Genomic DNA, 17,375 nt, shown 5'->3' with positions numbered 1-17,375 from the left:
TAGGAGGGGGGCTTAGCTCTGGATCCCGCCTGCTTGCAGAAATGAATGGATCAGAAAGGGGGTTGGGTTCTATTTCCAGGCCGGGCAGGTCAAGCACAGATTACGCTTCTAAAGAGCACTATTTGGCTTGGCCCCTTCTGGCTAAAGATTTGAGATAACTAAAGCTACTCGCAGTCAAAACTGGTGGAGCCAATGCCAAAGAGGAAATGTGTAGATAGTAGGTGAGCGCCTAGCCCCTTAGTCTTTCGGATCGTAAGTTCATTGGTTTCATCCAAAGGCTTCTGTCTCGTCTTCCTTGACTAGTCTTACTTACCGCACCGCCCGACGAAAAGGGATTTCTCAGTGATAGACCCACAAGAGCGTGTGTGCCAGTGACAAAAGAAGTGCGTGACGATATGGGAAGTGAGGGATGCCCTTCCTGGGTATCATGAACGGCGAGGCAGGTACGACTGGAGGAAAAGCAAGGCAACAGGGTGCTAGGTTTAAGCAAGTATTGTCCGTCCGATCATTGGAATCGGCTTAGCCGAAAAAGGCAGATCTGGTTTCACTAGTAGGAAGAACACCCTTCTAAGGTGAAGGTATATATATATTCCATTTCTAAGAAGGAAGTTCAATATATTCGAACTAGAGAGAAGCTCTAAAATGGAAATTGAAAAGGAACCCCTTGTTCGTCCAGGTACTCACCCCGCCGGAACTCGCAATCAAACATAGGGTTGGCAAACTAGGAAGGCACAAAAAAGAAGGCAGTTGCGAAGGTGAGCAAGGTATTTTTGAATTTCCTGGAGAATTGCGTTACTGTAATAGCGAAGGTATCTATTAAATGCAGTACCAAGGTCAATGAAATTGAAAGGCACCTCTGACAACATAATCAAAAGGGATTTGGCGGCTATAGACGACTCAGAGGGGTTTTCATAAAGAGAAGCTTTCGCGCAGTACACCTATTTTTCTATAGAAGTGAATGGCCCCTTACCGGTCCTCCAAGGCCTATTAGAGCTCTCTTCAACCTGCTCATGGCTAGATCGATCGGTTTCGGGTCAAATAGGAAGAACGTAAATCTTCCACCTCTGGAAAGCGCCTACACCTAATGGCTTAAGCCGCTGTTCCCATTTCCTCGCTGACCCATCATGCGAAAGGTACGCTGTTAGAGTGAGTGCGCCTGCGCTCTGCTGTCGAACGAATTCCCAATAAATGGAAGATATACGTGCAATGAATTTCATATAAAAAGTAAAGTAGGTGATTTCACCGAGAGGCCTATTGAACTAGCTCCCATGCATGGATCTGCATTGTGTGCTTTTGCCGGGGCGAGAGTGAAAAAGAAATGTACCAAGTGTTCCGTATGAATTAGGTTTGCCTTTCCAAAGAAATGAGATAAGGAGCTTTAGTATAATCTTTTTGCGAGAGCAACCCCGGGTTCGCTCCTAAGACTACACTCACAGCTTTCTCTGTTCATGTTCCGGCATAGGAGATCTAGTGGTAGGACAGGGGACAGAGCTTTAAGGCTGCATTAAACCTCATATGCGTGTGGCTCATCATAAGACCTTAGCCTGATGTCCTACACAAAGACTTCAAAGGTAGTCACAGGACAACCTTTCCGAGTTCTAACTTCCAAACCTATAACTTGGTTTGCTTGCCTGCTTCCTATCTGACCTATCAATCAAGGAAATGTTCTAGTTTCACGATACGAGCTTGACTGTCACTCTGAGACAGTAGATTTCTTGGTTGGGGAAGGAAACATCGGCTCTTCCGAGATCTTATGTAAGGAATACTAGAAAAAGTAGAGCAAAAAGATCTACAAAACTCTACAAGAAATGTCTTTCCTACAGAAGACTCTAACTCCTCATAGCATTACGTCAATCTGCAAATATCGAATGATGCTTCGACAGATTCAGTCATCCATTCAGCTTTGAAATCGGAGACAAGGAAAACTTCATAGAAGCGCCGCGGATCAATATAGAGATGCGAACCAATATCCTTTTCCTGGTGGGCTCTGAAGTACTCATCTTTTGCGCAAGGCCTCGTGTCAAAAAACTTCCAACCACGTCCTCCTACCTCGCCCATTTGCGGAGATCATCTACATTTTGCTCCGTTCCATTCTCAATAAATGAGGAAGGAGGGGTGAGGTCCTCACTTGCGAGTGAGGCAAGGCTTTCTTTTATAATACATCCTACCCGATTTTGGTTGACGATTGTGTTCTATTCCAATTATTCACTTGTTTTTCTTGTCACTGTGACCTCATATTTGCCTTCTGAAAACAAGGCTTCGATAGGTAGGGTCTCGAAGGGGCCTCCCTCGTTCTTGCTCGTAAAACAAGTCTCTCCTTCGGTTTTGCTTTCTTTGGGGCTTCCTTAATTTGATGAGATCAAGCTGTTCGACCACAGATAGGATCGGTCGCTCGGGAAAAGCCACTGCTTCCTGCCCTTTTATGAACAGGGAAATCTGCTCGGAAAAGCTCCTTGTTGCTAGTTCGGTAAATAAATAAAGAGTGTCCAGTCCAAAGCGCGGCTGAGTTGACGTTGATAGACTTGTGCGTGCTCTACCGCTCGTAACCTTTTTTTCTCCCATCGGTCAAATCGAGGAGGTCAAGTTTCGAGAGTAGAGCCTCTCGCTTCTGATTATCAGTCAATCGTCGTTGAGCAGAACGCGCAAGGAAGGAATCGTCGAGTTCACTGGGAAGAATGGCGTCCATGCCAACGACTAAGGAGAAGGGGACCAGTGGCTATACAGATTGACCTCCGATAAGCCCAGAGAGCCTCAAGAAGGCGATCTGGCCAGTCTCCTCCGACTCAAAAGTGTTTGTAGCTATAGTATGGGTCTGGTCTGAAGACCAATGGGTCAAAAAAGGGGATATCCTCTTCTTTCGCTACACCAACTAATGTAGTAGATTGCGTTCTCGGAGGACACTTTCTCCATTTCGTCGGTACTGGTAACAACGGATCTTGACCTTGTTTCTTTTTCTTGTTATTTGACTTCTTGGAATGGAAATCTGAGCTCCACTTTCAGGCAATGAGCTAGCTTAACCCTGATTACTTAAGGTTTAATACAGTCATGTTGGATCTGCTACTAAGAAAGGAAGAGAAAGACTGATTGCGACAACTCAACCGGATGAGGCATCTCTTGTACTCTTGTGTAGATCAAAGCATCTCTTTCATCTCTTCTATATAAGAGCATCTCCAGCCGCGCCCCCAACAAGCCCCCAGGCGATTTTTCAGCGCCGGCGGGCGAAAATCGGGACAGTCGCACCCCCACGATCTCATTTAGCGCCGGTTTGGGCCGAAATAACAGTCGGCGCACCCGAGCCAAACCCGGCGCGCTAGGGGCACCTGGGGGCGCTGACACAAGCGAAAAGGGGCGTGGGGCTGCTCCGTCGATGAAAGGAGGGCCTTTTCCCGCTGTTTCTTCCTGCTTTCTCCCCTCTCATTCTTCATTCCTCCCGCCAATCTCCTCCTCCTCCCCTCCCAGCCGACCGCCATGCCGCCGAAGAAGTACGTGGTCTCCCGTGCCGCGATGGGTGCGACCGCCACTGTCGCCCAGCTGAAGCAAAGGGTGTCATTGTCCAAACCCCCAGGCATGTCCAACGCCGACTGGAGGGCGGAAGTTCAGCGCCGGGAGGCTGTCACCACCGACCGGCGGAATAGGGCCAATGCCAAGAAGGCTCGGGACAACGCGGCGCTCGCGGCTGCGGCGGCGGCGGAGCAGGCGGAGCGCTTGGCCGAACAAGCCGAGGCGGCTCGCGCGGGGATGATGAATCCACCCAGCGGCCACGCCCCGTACGCGCCCTGGAGCCAACAAAGCGTCGGTTCTTCGGCCAGCTTCTCGTCGTCGATGCAGCCCTGGGGCACGCCGTCGCCGGGCTACGCCGACGGTGACGCGCACGGCGGGTTCAACCCCAACATCACCTTCCCCCATGGTCACCCCGCCCAGCGCACGCCCTCGCCCGCCTTCGCCGGCGTGCAGTACCCTCCGTACACCTACTCACCGTCGGCCTACGCATCCTCCCCGACGCCCCCTCTCCGTTGTGGCGCGCCGCCCTTCTCATAAGCCTCCACGTCACATCTCGGCGACACCGACGCGACCGAGGCCGACATGGACGACATCATCACGGCTGGCTCGGCCACCACCGCCGCGTTCACCGGGTTCACTGCCCTGGACCAGACAATGGACCTCAACGGCGACATGGACGGCGAGCTCGACTACGGCGAGGAGGAGCCAGAGGAGGAGGAAGAGGAGGAGGAGGAGGAGGAGCCGGCGCCTGCTCCGGCGAGGAAACGGAAGAAGAAGAAGCGTGCGGCCAGGACCGGCGAGCCGCGCATCAAGTGGGCGTCCAAGGAGGACGAGTGCCTCACCGAGGCATGGAAAGTCGTCTGCCTCGACCCGATCACCGGCACGAACCAGAGCATCGAGATGTATTGGGGGCGCATCAAGGCCGAGTTCGACGAGCGCAAGCTCGTCGACCCCTACTTCAAAGGTGTCTATATGCAGCGCGGGTCGAAGGCAATGGCGAACCATTGGGGACTCATCCAAACGGCGTGCAACAAATGGCATGGCATCGTCAAGGAGATCGCGGCTCGCCCGGAGAGCAGCGCCAGCATGGAGGATCAGGTATGGCACGCCGGTCTCCCCCTTTCTTTCGCCGTGTGCGCGCCTGCCAACTGTTTGTCCCTCGGCGCAGCTACTGCAGATGTTCGCCATGTTTCGCCAGGACAGCAGCGATCAAGACTTCAAGTACCTCCACGTCTTCAAGCGTATCGACAAGTGCGAGAAGTGGGCGGATACCCGGCGCACCCTCGCCAAGGCCAAGGAGACCTACAAGCCGGACGCGCCAACGCCGGGCGTGGGCGCCGGGCGCCCAGAAGGCAAGCCAAGAAGGGGAAACACGCCGACTCGGTTACCGCACGGATGCAGGAGTCCATCGAGCATTGCCTCGTCGACGCACAGGCCCGGGCCGCCCTGCATGAAGAGAAGACCGAGGCGCGGTGGTCGGCGTTGATGACGAACATCGCCGTCAAGCTCGACCTACTCCGGACCAACGTCGCCGCAAAGAAGAGGAACACCGACCTGGCTTTCCTGATGGGCGGGGCGAACATGCTCCAGAGCAACAACGAGCAGCTCAAGGCGTGGTACCTGGCAGAGCGCGGCCTCATCCTGAACCAGCTGCCGTCGACGGCGCCGCCAACTCCCACGCCCACGCCGACGACGCCGCCGAGCCCGAGCGATGATGGCTCCACGATGCCCAGCAGCACAGAAGCCGCGCCGACGCCGCGCAGCACAGAAGCAGCTCCGACGCTGCCAAGCCCGCGCACGCCGACTCCGCCGACGCCGGAGGCTGACCCCGCCGTTTGATGCGTTGCCCACACGTCCTTCTTTTTGTACGCCGAACCTTTCATTTGATCGCCGAACTGTGGCGAGGTGATCGCCGAACTGGGGCGCTGATCGCCGGACTTGTGGCGTTTTTTGGGGAGCGGGAATGACCAAGTTTGAATTTGCCGCGACTTGGGGGGTGGCGCCTGGGGGCGTGGCCGGGAGCTAGATCGCCCCCAGGGCCTAAAAAGCGCCGGGCGGGCGCCCGAAATAGCGCCGGCCTATGCGCTGGGGGGCCGAACGAGTGGAGATGCTCTAAGGCCCCCAGTGTTGAGAGATTCTTGCTTCGGTCATTCAACATGGAGACAACCCCTTTGCTATTAACTACTAGTGGTGCTTTTTGGCCTGCAAAATCCCTAGGGTGAGATATGCATGCGCGGGCGCGGGGGGGGGGGGGGGGGGGGTTTAACTTGTTGGTATCATGCATAATTTTTTTTTTTTGCATAAAATTGTGACAAGGAATCTGTTTCCCAGTGTGCTGCTAGTGAAGAAGTACCCAGCCCAAGGGCCGGAAAATCTATGAAATGACTAATGATCATGTTGGTAATGCTATTCATTATAACTTCAGAAAATTGATAATAACCACGAAGAAGTACCTGCGGCTCTTAATGCAATATATATCTATGAGTTTCTGTGCATTAATATTATGCAGGCAGAGCAGAATGGAGAGGTGGGGATGTCGTTGGATATGATATGATATGATATGAGCCTATCTCAAACTCCACGGCTGACATTGAGGCCACCAAGAGAGCACAAGAGTTCCAGCTGGGATGGTCAGTAAGCCTCACTCACTAACTCCATTGACAGTTTTCTACTAGTTAATCTAATCATGGATGAACTGCCAATAACACAACTAGCCTGGCAGTTTTGTATAATAAATTGATTACAGTCACAATGAACAAAGCTAATCCGAGTAGTAGTAGGTTCCAGATTTAAGTTTATGCGAATTGCTGAGATAAACAGATGCTATGTCAAAAAGGTTTGTCGATCCCTTCTTCTTCGGTGATTACCCGGCGACAATGAGATCGAGGGTCGGAGAAAGGCTGCTGAGGCTCATGACGAAAGAGGCCGATCTGGTGAAGGGGTCGCTGGACTTCATGGGGATCAATCACTACATCACATTCTGCACAAAGGAATACCATTCCACTATCATGAAATACTTGCTGAATGACACCTTTGCAGACAGCGGATCCATCAGCCTCCGTAATTCAGTCCCTACCCCTTTTGTATCTTCAAAATGATTTAATCTTCATACTCATGTGTGCATATTGTGTACTTTCATTCGCAAAATAAAATTAAAAAAATAGTGTGCATATTGTGTACATTGTCAGCCTTCAGAAATGGGAAGCCAAACTTTTTAGACGTACCATATTCCCTAGATTAAATGGGCCCATGACATCAAAAGGTCATATTGTCACATTCCTCCCACACAAGCGCAAAGAGATCAGAGTTCATATATCTCTCGCCGGTGCTAGGGAATATGGTAACGATCATCTTGCCCTAGATCCCTTCTCTCGCTGCGATCTGCCAGAGACCCGCGAAATCAGAACTGACACAGCCAGCAAAGATGATAGTGTATGTAACCTGCTGGACATCAACAGGAAGTTTACCTTGACGCAAACAGCGACGTTTGCACCAGAGGATATACCGACCAGCAGGCCCTCCTTCCTTGCCAGCCTCCTCGCCATCGGCTATTGCTGTGGCCTCCTCCATGCTCACTGTCACGACCTGGTCGATGACCAACGTGTCGAGAACCTCCGGTATGAACCCTGGCCCCATGCCCTGAATCTTGTGTGACCCTGGTGAGCCTCCTGAACAGAGGATCAAACAACCTGAATGTTTCTGTTCATCTGCACTTATTCATGCTCTTACACCAGAAAGATAGTACAATAGTGTCAAAAACGCTCTTATATTATGGGACGGAGGGAGTAGTTCTCACTAGCCGGGCCCTTACTCCTACTACTCACCAGCATCTCTTTCTTTAGGAAATGGAATGGCATTCAACTCTAACTTAGGGATTCTCTTCTTCCTGAACACACTCAGCTAATGTCTTCTTTCTATAATTGGTCTCTTAAGTCCAAGTAATCGATAAAGTATAATCCTCTTCTGATGATTCTGATTTGTTGGAAGTCCAAGGCTTGAAACTAGCACCACATGGTATGGTTAAGGGATTACATGAAATTGCAGTGCTTTCTGAAGGTTTCACACACACTATCTTTATGGATGGATTTTTCATATCCACTATACCTGTTGTGTCCTTCCATGTCTCAGGTCCTGAAGTTTGTTCGAGAAAATGATAATCGAGATACCAGAGAGCATATTGACAAAACAAAGATTCATAATTGGTGATAAAAGATACGGCTTTTTTGCTCCTAGGTGCATATGCACCCATTGTCGAAATACACATTTCGAAAAGTTGAAAAATTCGGAACAAAAATCCCGCGTGTATATCCGGACATTTTATGTCCGTTCACAAGGTTTCGGTGAAAAACGACGTTTTTTGTGGCTTGTGTAAAAAAGACAATTTCTGATGCTTCATTCTAACTATTCACGAGGCATTTCTTTATCTTTCTTACACAAGCACAAAAAACGTCGTTTTTCACCGAAACCTTGTGAACGGACATAAAATGTCCGGATATACACGCGGGATTTTTGTTCCGAATTTTTCAACTTTTCAAAATGTGTGTTTTCGACAATGGGTGCATATGCACGTAGGAGCAAAAGGGAATATCCCCTAGTTGTATTCAAAATAAAGTCCATTTGAAGTGTGCATCTGGGTTTGCTGGATTGGTGACTTGATTAAGACAATGAGAATTTGGCATAGTCTTCATCAGCTCCTCCACCTTACCAATCATTCCTTTAAACCCATTTGCAGGATCTGCAGTAAATATTCATCGATAAATATTTAGACACTTTAAGTACTATTTGGTTATATAATGGACAAGCAATTTCCCCACTGGCATACAAGAGGGACACTCGCCTGTTAAGATCAGTTCAGCGCCCAAAAATCTCAGCAGCATCTATTTGTCAAGTGAATATTTTGCAGGCTTGACAGCAATAAACCGGTAGCCTTTCTGAACAGCGATGAACACAATTCCAATTCCTTGATTGCCGCTTGTTGGCCCGATTAGTGTCGTAACACCAGGTGAAATCAAGCCCTTCTCCTCTGCATCTTCAATCATGCTGCAGATAAAAAGTGCATGCCCGATTAGTGTCGTAACACCAGGAGTGGTTTGCAGTTCGTTCTACTTTTCTATTCACTTCAAAAATAGGAACATCATTACAGTCATTTGGGTGGTTAAATTCCAGAGACACAGGTACCGTGTAGCTATGCTTAGATGATATATGCATCTAGGAACTGCACATTTTTTTACTTATAAATTCAAGAAATAAACCAAGTGAGAAATAAAATCAATAAAGGGTTGCATTCGCGCGCACAGAGCGCTCCTGTACTTAACCAAGCAAAGGGGTTGGTATCCTTCCATCTTTCCAACCAACCGAGATTCGATGCCATCTTTCTTAGTAATGCTCTTCATTTCTATTTAGAGGAGTCCAGCCTATGAGCTGAACAAAAATATTTTTTTTTGCGAATGAAACAAAAATATTTATTAGGCCACCATTAGTAAATTATCTAAATGCAGGTCTACTGAAGTACTGATCTGTATAAAGCAATAACTGGATTTAACTAGCTCTTCCCAATCAAGAACTCTCCCCAAATCCTCTACTTATCCAAGAAATATACTCACGTGCCTAAAACTAGGGGGGTGAGCTAATCTTCACCGAAATTGGTAACTGAGTCCACGTACATCCACATCCCAAGAAACATCCCAAAATGAGGCACCTAAACCTTGTTTCGGAGTAGATCTGTCACCTGGGTGATCTTGGAGGCGATGTTCTCCTCCCCGGAGGAGAGGAGAGATGGGATTTGTTTCCAACCCTCTTCCTCCACTGCCTTCTTTCTCTGTGGGTGTTGCTCTTGCCAGTCGGAGAGGAATGGAGTGCGTACCAGATGGATAGGGCGGCTTCCAAATCACCTTGCAGCGCCGAGCAGAATGAACTGGCGAGTGATGGCGCCGCAAAGGTATAGAGATTTTTCTTATGAAAACTGGAAAAGGCAACACAAAAGAAATGAGGAAATGCGAGCTCGGGGTTAACTCAGATCCATCCGTTTTGTAATTATTGTACTGTTGTCCTCTCTATCACTTCATAGAGAAATCAACCGGGATGAATACATGAAGATCTCTACAGACTACTGACAAACAGGTTGTTGATTGGACTATTTATTTGCCCCAACTCAAACAGAACTTAGATCTCAATCTCAAAGGTTTATTCTTGATTTGGTTGGGGTGCGCCAGGCCAGGGCAGCAGTGCAACGCCCGGCGACACGTGTGGACCCAAGCAGCAAGTTACTGTGATGGGTCCACCCCACAAAAAATAAATTTAATATCATTATGGATACATGGCCCACATATCAAATATTAAACTAATAAAAACAGATACTGCACTTGATCTTAGCCAAAAGGCCGAGAAAGGTATGAGTTGCAATGCTGAAGCGGGTCTCCTTTTATAGCCATCTGTCCTCTGTGCTCCTCCTCCGTGCGCGATGTGGTACTAAACCTGCTTGCTTCCTTCCTCTTCTCCTGTCCTGCGATGCGATGCCACTAGCACGCACGCGCTTGCGAGTTTGGGCCCAAAGTGAGAGCCCGTAGCAGGCCTTCTGGAGTTACAGCGTGCGATTCCGCCGTTCCTTTCCCGTTCTCCCCCTGTGCCTACCCTTTTCTTCTGAAACTGGTACAATGCGGCGGCAGATTTATTGGCTAGAAACTCGGAGTTCTCTCATACAATTGTTTGGAAATCGGAGCCTCCAGGGTTTTTAATAGATGTATTAACAAACGATATATCACTTTTTGTGCATGAAATATAAACCGTCATGACGGCTTTCCCGCAAAAACTAGTACATACACCAACCAGTAGTTGAAGAGGGATAATTTGGTGATTTCTGCACGTAATGTGCTTTGTTGGCCTGCAAAATCCTAGGATGATATGCATGCAGGGGAGTACGTGAAAAGGAATCTGTTTCCTAGTGTGCTGCAGCTGCTGCTACTCGAGAAGGGGCCAGCCCGACGGCCGAAAAATCTACGAAAATGACTAACACTGCGTTTGGATGTTCCCATTGAAGGTTTGGAATCTGAATTGGTATTGTAATCTTTCAATTCATGTGTTCGGTTGGACAGCGAATTGGTAGGCTGTAATGAAACGAATACGCTGGTTGAATTACATCCCATGCTAAGTGCTTGCCAACGATACAGAGCCGTCCCGCTCCGAATCGCACTGAAATCGGCCTACCCGCAAAACATACCTGTTCGAGCGAACGGAAAAAAGGAAGGGGATAGGAGAGACCCACCGCGACGACCTAGCAGACGCCGGCAGCAGCGGCGGCCACCACCACGGAGTCCGGCGGCGGCACAGGTGCCGTCCTCCCCTATTCCTCAGCTCCTGCTTGCCGTCCCCCTGAGCCACGCCCCGCCATGGAGTCCGGCGGCGGCGCAGGTGCCGCCCTCCCCTATTCATCAGCTCCTGCTTGCCGTCCCCCTGAGCCACGCCCTGCCATGGAGTCCGACGGCGGCGCAGGTGCCTTCCTCCCCGACAGGCTCCAGCCGCTGTACCCCGCCGTTCTTAGCCATGCCTGGCCGTCCTCCCTGCCCGCCGTCCCCGACCCTCTTCTGCTCGATTGGCCCTCTTGCTCGCCGGCGTGGACGTCTTCTGCTGTGGATCCCGCGGTGGTCGGAGTTTCCCATACACGAGGAGCTGCGGCTGCACGAGCTTGGCCCATCACGCTCGCCGGCGTCGCTCCATCCCGGTCGCGGATGGTCGGCTGACCGTCGGGGACGACTGCGTTCTGTGCTCCTCACGGCTGCTCGCCCCCCAAACCGCCATTTCCATTGTATGGCATCCAAACGTAACATTGGTATTGCTAGCTTATCTAATTCCAACCTGCAATATTTTGTACATCCAAACATCTGTATTGGTATTGGAGCCCATTGCAATACAAAGGTTGATTTGGTATTGGATCCAATGCAATTCAGAGGCTCTCAATGGAGACATCCAAACGAAGCCTAATGGTTTTTTTAAAGATCCAGCTTTTACTGGCGTTTTCATTTATTTAGCAGAGAGAGGTTACAAAATTTTGGCTCGGTCAAGTGACCTGAGGAGCACGGCATCACCGACAAGCTGGTGTTACCGCCTGTTCACACACGAACACGTCACCCGTGTACCCTCGATGCCGAGCGCGATGCGCGGTAGCACACGCCGGAGGAGGCTCGCCGGAAGCGCAGTACGCAAGACAATCTGACAGGTGCTTTTGTATACCCGAAGCCCCGCTCGTCCGGGAGGGACCCCGTCAGGATGGTGCAACGGCTATGGGATGCCTTAGGTCGGCCTAACCACCCCTAGAGCCTCGAGGTTCGCTGCCCTCCAATCCCGAAGAACGACGAAGAACGAGAAGCAAGGTACAAGGGAGAGGGATAATGATAGATGAACAGGGAAAGTATGATAGATTGATTTGTTCGATTGTGTGTTGTTCAACCGGTTGTCACCCCTCGTGTATACAAGAGATGGATGTACTTCCCGTGCAATGAAAGGTTTGGATTCACGTCCAAAACCCTAGTTTGGGTCCAACTCGGAGTCCAAACTTTCCAAAATTGTTCGGTTTAAAAGCTGACTGCATCTTGCGGGTCACTTTTGAGGCAGTAAACGATTTCGTCTAGAAACGAGCTCAAAAGCAATTTTAACCATTTCGGCAAGATGAACAACTTTCATGTTAAACGTTTATTCATTAGAGACCATCTTGAGGGGGTTTTGGGCTGTTTTCTGAAGTCTGCGGCAATCAGATACCCGGATGATTGTCCCTGGAGGGTCTGGCCATCTACTGTAGCCGTGCATTTTTAGCTCTAACTTTTGCATACGCCCTCGGATTAAGATAGTTTTTATATCAATTCCACCATTTCGACAAGGCAAAGACAATCCATGTAGAACATTTTCTCATACGAGGCCGTCTTGAAGGCGTAAATGGCCGAACAGTACTCTGAATATAAAAACTTAGTACTTCAAGCACATCTTCGGCCCTCGATGTGAGACCGGATGGCGATGACCCAAACTTCAAAGATGTTCATGTCGACAATATGATACTTCCTCATGTAGAGCACTTCTTCATTTGAGGCCATCTTAATAATGATTTTTATTACGTGACAAAATCTGATGTCAACACATGCACCCCTGTTTTTCGGCATAGCTTGTGTGCCGAAAAATAATCTGCATAATGTTTGATCAAAGGACGATGTCAACACTCCATCGGCCATTTGTATGTGCTTAGGGCGATAAGTATATATCGGCCATTGCTTACTTGAACTTTGTTGATGCGAACTTGGGTGGAATTTCCTCAAATCCTTGCTTAGTTTTCAAGCACTCAAAAAGAATACCATCAATAGTCCGGCAATAATTTCATATACCAATGTGCATCACAAAAACTTCCGCCGAACCATCTTGTCTACCCCATCGCTAGGATCTTACGGATAATCAATAATGAGCTTTCTTTCGCCTGCATAAAAAATTCATTAGTAGCCGAAGCGGTGGGCTTCGGTTCGGCCTTGCCTATGTCGACGAGACTATGCACCAGCTATTGATAGAAATGCAATACATGATCAACATAGTAGCTGGATGCTTGCTGTGCCAACTCTCTCCAATTGTCATGTTTAGATATATGAACAATTTGAAAGCAACCCAAGGAGAATGTTACATCTAGACATGCCTCAAGATAAACTACAAGTGATTCGTCAAAACATTGATAACTTCTTGATATCTGTTGCACTACTAATAACAAATCACTGAAAGCCTGAATATGTATGTCACCTATAGCAAGTAAAAGATTTCCGAATAACAATGCATATTCGACTTTGATTATTTGTGCAAAAAAATATTTAAGCGCCATGAGGCTTCACAAAATAACACCATCAGGAGATATATAAACAACACCAATACCTTGGCGGTTATGAATTCAACCATCAAAACATAATATCCATAGTACTACACAGACAATGCTAATATCAATATTATGCATGTCATAAATCCGATGCTCAATAACAAAACCAACAATGATTTGGCCTCTCGTAGATTTGAAGGATTTGTAGGCCAAATCATATTAAATCAAAACATAAGCCCACTCACCAATTTTGCTATGAATTGGTTTGTGCAACATATTTTGAATTGCATCGGTCATAATGTCTCAACTCCATGCAAGCATAATATAGGTATATGTATAAATTTCCATGAACACGTACCTTGTCTTGCTCTCCAATCGAACTAAGGCGATGTTAGAATGCTACACCGACCATTGCTTTGACATATTCTTAGGGCGATAGATAAATATTGGCCATTACAATAAGGTCCATGTAAACTTCATCCACCAAAGAATGTATAGCCGAAATAAACAAATGAAATGACAAATCAAATATTTTGGCCCTTTGATTCAGCAATAAACTTGTAGATAATCAAATGTATAGTGATTTGGTAATACCATTTCACGACATAAGAAATGATATTGCATCCATGGATCAAAATAAGTCCATGGAGGGTAACCGACCATACCTGGGGATGATTTCCATGGCAAAGACATCAATGGCATGTTTGACGAATATGAATGATGTGCTAATATAAGTTTTTGACGGGGTGATGGAAACTTTCGACTGAATTGTTTACTGCTTTCAATCTTCTCCTTCTTCACTTTTGTTGTACTTGTTGCAATAGAAGCTTGCACATCATTTTTTGTTTTGATTGCCCCCTTGGGAACCCATGCTATGTTCTTCTTTCTCAGCTCTCGTGCACCAAGCTTTTGTAATTCCTTGTTTTTCCAATACGATAAGTCGAGTGGGTGCCTCCGCTGTGATTTTGTTTCAAGTAATGGTAACTCTTTTTTGGCCTTGTGCACTCTCAAGTTCTTCTCTTCAGATTTGGCACTTTGATTTTTAACAATTGATTGCTTCACTTCTTTGCCTTTTGTAGCCAATGTTAACTCTTTAATTGTCTCTTTATCTTTTAAGATCAAATCTGAATTAGCACCCTTACGACATCTCTTTTCACGCGGTAAACTTGTTGGCCACCTCTTTCTTCTTCCTTGAGCTCCAGACCGATTCCTTATGATTGAAACAGTCTTTGACACGTGATTGTTCAAATATTGATCTTCTTAGAGCTGCATTATCTTTGTGAGATGGTCTAAAATAAGATAGAGAATGTGCACTTGAATCATACATGTCTCCTGAAGAATATGGATAAAAAATAGCATAGGAAGGTATCCATGGCATTGGCATTGGCAGCCCAAAATATGGATATGAATACGATGCATTGAAATTTTCCCTTTGCCAATACTGATCCTCATATTTGCCCCTAGGGGGTGATCTTCATGCTTTTGAATTACCTGGCCGATAAGCACTCTTCTCCTCACTTATCTTTTGATATTTTTCCAATAGCTGCGCATACGTGACTTTTGGCCTTTTACCTTGTGCTTACCTCGGTCTTTTCTTTCATTGGTTGTGCTTGTATCGATCTTTGGATTTTCTTGTTGCTCCCCCTAGTACTTGGCGTCGTTGTTGCAACTTTGATGGAATTTTCGCCCTCGAGAATATTATCATTGTGCACTTGAACAACTTCCTTTCTTGAAAACTTAATCCCATTATCTGCAATTTTTACCTTCTCATCATTTAATGAATCGGCTTGAAGAAGCCGATGCAAATTTTTTTTGCCATCAGGACCAATCGGAATAGACTGGTCATCCCTTGGTGTTTCAACAAACCTCAATAGGCCTTCAATGGCCGATTTAAATATTTGACGAAACATGTCACAATCCTCAAAATTATGCTCAAACGAATCATGCAACTTACAGTACATTCGTCCTTGGATTGATGGCTGCTACTTCTTGAGCTTGCGTTGGTTTTTCCCTTGAAGAGGAAAGGGTGATGCAGCAAAGTAGAGATAAGTATTTTCCTCAGTTAAGAACCAAGGTATCAATCCAGTAGGAGGAACACACAAGTCTCTAATAATTGCACCTACACAGATAAACAAATACTTGCAACCAACGCGAAAAAGGGGTTGTTAATCCCTTCATGGTTACTTGCAAGGATGAGATCTGATAGAGATAGGTATAAAAGATAAGTAAAAGTGCAAAATAAAGTAAAGGTAAATAAATTGCAGCAAGGTATTTTTGATGGAAATATGCCCTAAAGGCAATAATAAAGTTGTTATTATTATATTTCCTTATTCATGATAAAGGTTTATTATTCATGCTAGAATTGTATTGACCGGAAACTTAAATACATGTGTGGATACATAAACAAATACCGTGTCCCTAGTAAGCCTCTACTAGACTAGCTCGTTGATCAAAGATGGTTAAGGTCTCCTAACCATGGACATGAGTTGTCACGTGATAACGGGATCACATCATTAGGAGAATGATGTGATGGAAAAGACCCATTCGTTAGCTTAATTAGCATATGATCATCCAGTTTATTGCTACTGCTTTCATAATGTCAAATACATATTACTTCGACCATGAGATCATGCAACTCCCGGATACCGGAGGAATACCTTGTATGCTATCAAACGTCACAACGTAACTGGGTGATCATAAAGATGCTCTACAAGTATCTTCGAAGGTGTCTGTTGAGTTGGCATGGATCGAGATTAGGATTTGTCACTCTGTGTGATGGAGAGGTATCTCTGGGCCCTCTCGGTAATACACCATCACAAGAAGCTTGCAACCAAAGTGAATAAGGAGTTAGTTACGAGATGATGTATTACGGAACGAGTAAAGAGACTTGCCGGTAACAAGATTGAACTAGGTATGAAGATACCGACGATCGAATCTCGGGCAAGTAACATACCGACAGACAAAGGGAACTACATATGTTGTCATAAAGGATCGACCGATAAAGATCTTCGTAGAATATGTAGGAACGAATATGGGCATCCAGGTCCTACTATTGGTTATTGATCGAACAGTTGTCTCGGTCATGTCTACATCATTCTCAAACCCGTAGGGTCCGCACGCTTAACGTTCGTTGACGATATAGTACTATATGCGTTATGTGAGTTGGTGACCTAGTGTTGTTCGGAGTCCCGGATGAGATCACGGACATGACGAGGAGCTCCAGAATGGTCCGGGGGTAAAGATTGATACATAGGATGATGGTATTTGGTCTCCGGAAAGGTTTCGGTATGCACGGGGTATTCATCGTGTCACCGGAAGGGGTTCCGGGAGACCTACGGCGAGTATATGTGCCTAATTGGCCAAGGGGAGGAACACACCAGCCCACAACGGGCTGACGCACCCTCTCCCTGGCCGCTGGCCCTATAGGGAAGGAAGGGGGCGCCTAAGGCAAGGAGCAGCCGACCCTCCCCTCCTGCCTTCTCCTTGTGACAGCCTGGTTTTTGCCTTCTCTCTTTTTCCGCACTTTCAATTGCATTTGCTTTGGATTTGGAGTTTCAAATCAATTCATATGGACTTGAACACTTGGGCCTACCCTTGATGTTCACCCAAGTGACCTCTCCACCTCTAACTCACTTTTCATTCTCTGAAAAACTTCCACAAAAGCCCAAGGAATATTTTTCATAAAAGAAAAATATCCATTTTCTTCCCTAAAAATCATTTCAGAGAAGTATGTTCCAAAGCAACCCTCATTTTCTTTGCCCACAAAAATCTGAGAAAATACCCAAATATTCTTTGAACCCTAGGGCACCTTCCTGAGCAAAAATATTGCATAACTTTTTGTAATATTTTTGCTACAGAAAATCATTTCTGTTCTGGACAGAATGATCACTTTCTACAGCAAGTATCTTTTTCCTTGATCCATTCAGGCTGATTTTTCTTAAGCATCATTACCCTCCTAAGAAACTACTAACCACCAAAAATCAGCCCTAAATCCTCTCTGGTTTGACCACAGTGAAGCTCACAAGTTTCTGTCCAGAAA

At 46.9% G+C, this 17,375-nt stretch overlaps 1 protein-coding gene and 1 non-coding gene across 2 annotated transcripts; both read right to left on the bottom strand.

Annotated features, from left to right (window-relative positions):
• Nucleotides 1–6,217: 6,217 nt before the first annotated feature.
• LOC120967902 (uncharacterized) lies at nucleotides 6,218–9,839 on the bottom strand. The gene is made up of 5 exons (XM_073504789.1): nucleotides 9,230–9,839; nucleotides 8,339–8,541; nucleotides 8,207–8,236; nucleotides 6,969–7,169; nucleotides 6,218–6,882 (listed from the first exon to the last, which is right to left on the bottom strand). Exons 2-5 carry the CDS (start codon nucleotides 8,376–8,378, stop codon nucleotides 6,830–6,832), a joined length of 324 nt encoding a protein of 107 aa, XP_073360890.1. The 5' UTR covers nucleotides 8,379–8,541; nucleotides 9,230–9,839; the 3' UTR covers nucleotides 6,218–6,829.
• Nucleotides 9,700–9,894, bottom strand: LOC120970032 (U2 spliceosomal RNA). The gene has a single exon (XR_005764803.1). It is a non-coding gene; the product is annotated as a U2 spliceosomal RNA (small nuclear RNA).
• Nucleotides 9,895–17,375: the final 7,481 nt, after the last annotated feature.

Source organism: Aegilops tauschii, chromosome 7 (genome assembly GCF_002575655.3).
Source record: "Aegilops tauschii subsp. strangulata cultivar AL8/78 chromosome 7, Aet v6.0, whole genome shotgun sequence".
In the NCBI taxonomy this organism is placed as follows: Eukaryota; Viridiplantae; Streptophyta; class Magnoliopsida; order Poales; family Poaceae; genus Aegilops; species Aegilops tauschii.
This window is presented reverse-complemented; position numbering and strand designations above follow the sequence as displayed.